The sequence below is a fragment of the Diospyros lotus genome, chromosome 4 (assembly GCF_014633365.1).
Source record: "Diospyros lotus cultivar Yz01 chromosome 4, ASM1463336v1, whole genome shotgun sequence".
In the NCBI taxonomy this organism is placed as follows: domain Eukaryota; kingdom Viridiplantae; phylum Streptophyta; class Magnoliopsida; order Ericales; family Ebenaceae; genus Diospyros; species Diospyros lotus.
Genome location: NC_068341.1, coordinates 1,252,916 through 1,255,995, shown reverse-complemented (window position 1 = coordinate 1,255,995; position 3,080 = coordinate 1,252,916). Strand labels below are relative to the sequence as shown.

General features: G+C 39.8%; 1 protein-coding gene across 1 annotated transcript; it reads right to left on the bottom strand.

The window, feature by feature from the left end:
• Window positions 1-1,528: 1,528 nt before the first annotated feature.
• Window positions 1,529-3,080, bottom strand: LOC127800046 (dihydroxy-acid dehydratase, chloroplastic; the record flags this gene model as incomplete). The annotated part of the gene is given in 2 exon segments (XM_052334441.1): window positions 1,529-1,600; window positions 2,429-3,080. Coding segments are annotated over 2 exon segments (630 nt in total), but the record flags the coding sequence as incomplete, so codon positions are not given.

Below are 3,080 nucleotides of genomic sequence, written 5' to 3'. Positions count from 1 at the left end.
CGAATTTGAAATCAAGAATCTTGGTATCCTCAGATATTTCCTAGGCATTGAAGTGCCTACTCTAAGGATGGTATCTTTCTATCTCAACGTAAATATGTTTGGATTTACTCACTGAGACAGGACTTACAGGAGGGCAAGGGATCTAGTCTCCTAGTAGAACCTAATGGAAAACTATGGCAGAATCCTGACAGTCACCAATTGACAAAGGAAGATATCAAAGGCTAGTGGGCCGGTTGATATATCTCTCACATACTAGACCCGATATTACATTTGTTGTTAGTCTTGTGAGCCAATTCATGCATAACCCAACTAAGGAGCATATGCAAGCTGTAAGGAAGATACTTGGATATCTCAAGACTAATCCAGGTAGGGGTCTATTGTTCAAAAAAGGAAAGGAATTAGATGTTAAAGGCTTTACAAATGCTGATTATGCAAGATCTATCAATGATAGAAGATCAACCACGGGATATTGCGTATTCCTAGGTGGGAATCTAGTGTCCTGGCGGAGTAAGAAACAGAGCATTGTGGCTAGATCAAATGTAGAATCAGAATTTAGGGCTATGGCCCTTGGGATATGTGAATTGTTGTGGCTAAAAATTATCCTAGAAGACTTGAAGATAAAAACTCAAGGAGCAATTGAGTTGTCTTGTGATAACAAATCTGCTATAAGTATTGCACATAATCCAATTCAGCATGACAGGACAAAGCACATTGAAATAGACCGACATTTTATCAAAGAAAAATTGGATGCATGAATAATCAATATTCCTCATGTTTTATTTGAGGAACAGATAGCTGATATATTCACAAAAGAATTGGCAACCAAGAGGTTTGAGAATCTAATATGCAAGCTTGGAATGATAAATATCCATTCCCCAGCTTGAGGGGGAGTGTTGAAATATTTAAAGATAATGCCTTAATCTATGATTAAGATAAAGCTCCATCTTTCCTAAATTCTAGGAGGAGATAGAATCTTATCTACTTCTCTAAAAATTAGGAGATTAGTTATATCTATGTTGTTGTATTTTAAATAGTGTTTTGATTGTATTTAAATTCCTAGATTTTAGGATCTCTTGTTTATTTAAACTCCTCATGGAGTATTCAATAGGAATATTGAGGAAGTACGGTTTCTTTCGATTTTTCCAATCCAAGATTTATTCTTGCTGCTCTTTTGCTATTTTTAACAACATCTATTGGCAGCGAATTGCTTGAGATTTCATAATTTCTCTCTGAAATATCTAGCGTTATTTATATGTGTATCAGATACTCCAATGACTATCCTAAAAAATTCTCAAGGACCTTTTAGGAAAGAAGTCAGTACTTTCAACCCAAAGGAGTACTAATTTTGAGAAAGGTTACCGTTTTAACTCCAGAGCTCTTACCAAGTTCCACATAAGGAATTAACAAAATCATAGCACTCAATATAAGAAGAGTTTCCTTGACAAAAAATTCTAGTTTTTAACACTAAAAGTAACAAAATTAGTCTTAGTACATTCAGTTGCAAAAGTATTAATGTCTAGATTCTAACCTTGATAGTTCCACCATATACCATAATACTTGGCCGATTAAGCCGTCCCATGGCCATAATTGTACCTGGCATCTGCAAAAAATTGGCAACCTCATAGATCAAACCATCAGACAATTCAAAAACTATGTAACCATAATAACTGGCAGGACTATAATGAGAGAGAAGGGGGGGGGAGGGGGGGGCTTGACAGTAGTGCCAGCAGTATTTCTCAAGATAAATTCAACAAATTTGAGATGTGCTCTTCTGAGCAGAACGTGATAGAAGTCTGTATAAAACTACCTATACATCATTATTTTCAATATATGCCTATGAACAGGTAAATGCAAACTTTTAAAATCATAAATAACAAATGACCAGCACTATTTAAATAAATAATGGGGTGTTTTATTCTTTCTTAATTTTGTTTTATTCTTTTTCTGGTCATTATTAGATTTTAGTAAGTCCACCAAAGGAAAAAACAAAAATAACATAGGACCAAAAGGCTTGCACCTTGCGCCTCAGGGTGAGGCGCAACTTAGCACATAGGCATGCCTCAGGCGCGCCTTTGACAACTAGATACACCAATATCAGACTTGTTCAAAGTAAACTAAACTCACGTGTGCATACAAGCAATCCCTAAACTTTGTAAGGTTAGTATTTTTTTTTAATATTCCAAATGGAAACCAGTGCCTTAGCAATAAGATAGTGTGTTTCACCTAGCACTTATTCTTTTCCGACCAATACTTTTTTAAACATTAAACATGGTGTAATCCTAGTTAAACAATCAAAAGAAAATTATCACAATCAAAATAAGGGATATCCAGAAGAGAAAATCAAAAGTAAAAGAGAATTAGGAGCTAGAATCTTGCTACGACGCCACTCAGACAAGAAAATAAATAAAAAGAAATTAATAAAGCTTACATTCTTGTCACAGCCAGGGATGGAGATATTCCCATCGTACCACTGGGCGCCCATGACAGTCTCAATGCTATCAGCAATCAAATCCCTAGATTGCAGGCTATAGCACATGCCTCTAGTCCCCATAGAAATAGCATCACTGACCCCAATAGTGTTGAACCTGAAGCCGACCATTCCGGCCGCCTGGACCCCTTCCTTCACGGCTTCGGCCAGCTCCAGCAAGTGCATGTTACAAGTGTTGCCCTCGTACCAAACCGAGGAAATGCCAATCTGGGGCTTGCCCATGTCCTCGTCCGAGAGCCCCACGCCGTAGAGCACGGCCTGGGAACCGCCCTGCGACTTGGGTTCGGTGATCCGAGAGCTGTACTTGTTGAGCTTTCGAGATGGGTCGTCCGTGACGGTTTGCGGCGGCGGGGGCACGGTTTCGGTGGAGGAGGCGGCTCGGATGGTGGTGCGTCTATTGGGGAAGGAAAGGTGTCCATAGGATGGCAGGACGCGGGTTTGGGCGGCGGCGGGGTGGCAAATGGTGTGAGATTGGGGGGATCCGAGTGTGCCTTGCATTTTCGGCGGGGGGGTAAGTCCTTGCCGTTGCGCTATGTGTTGGAGAATTGAGCGTGTGGAAGGAACTCTTAGCGCTTGAAGAGACGCTCGGAAA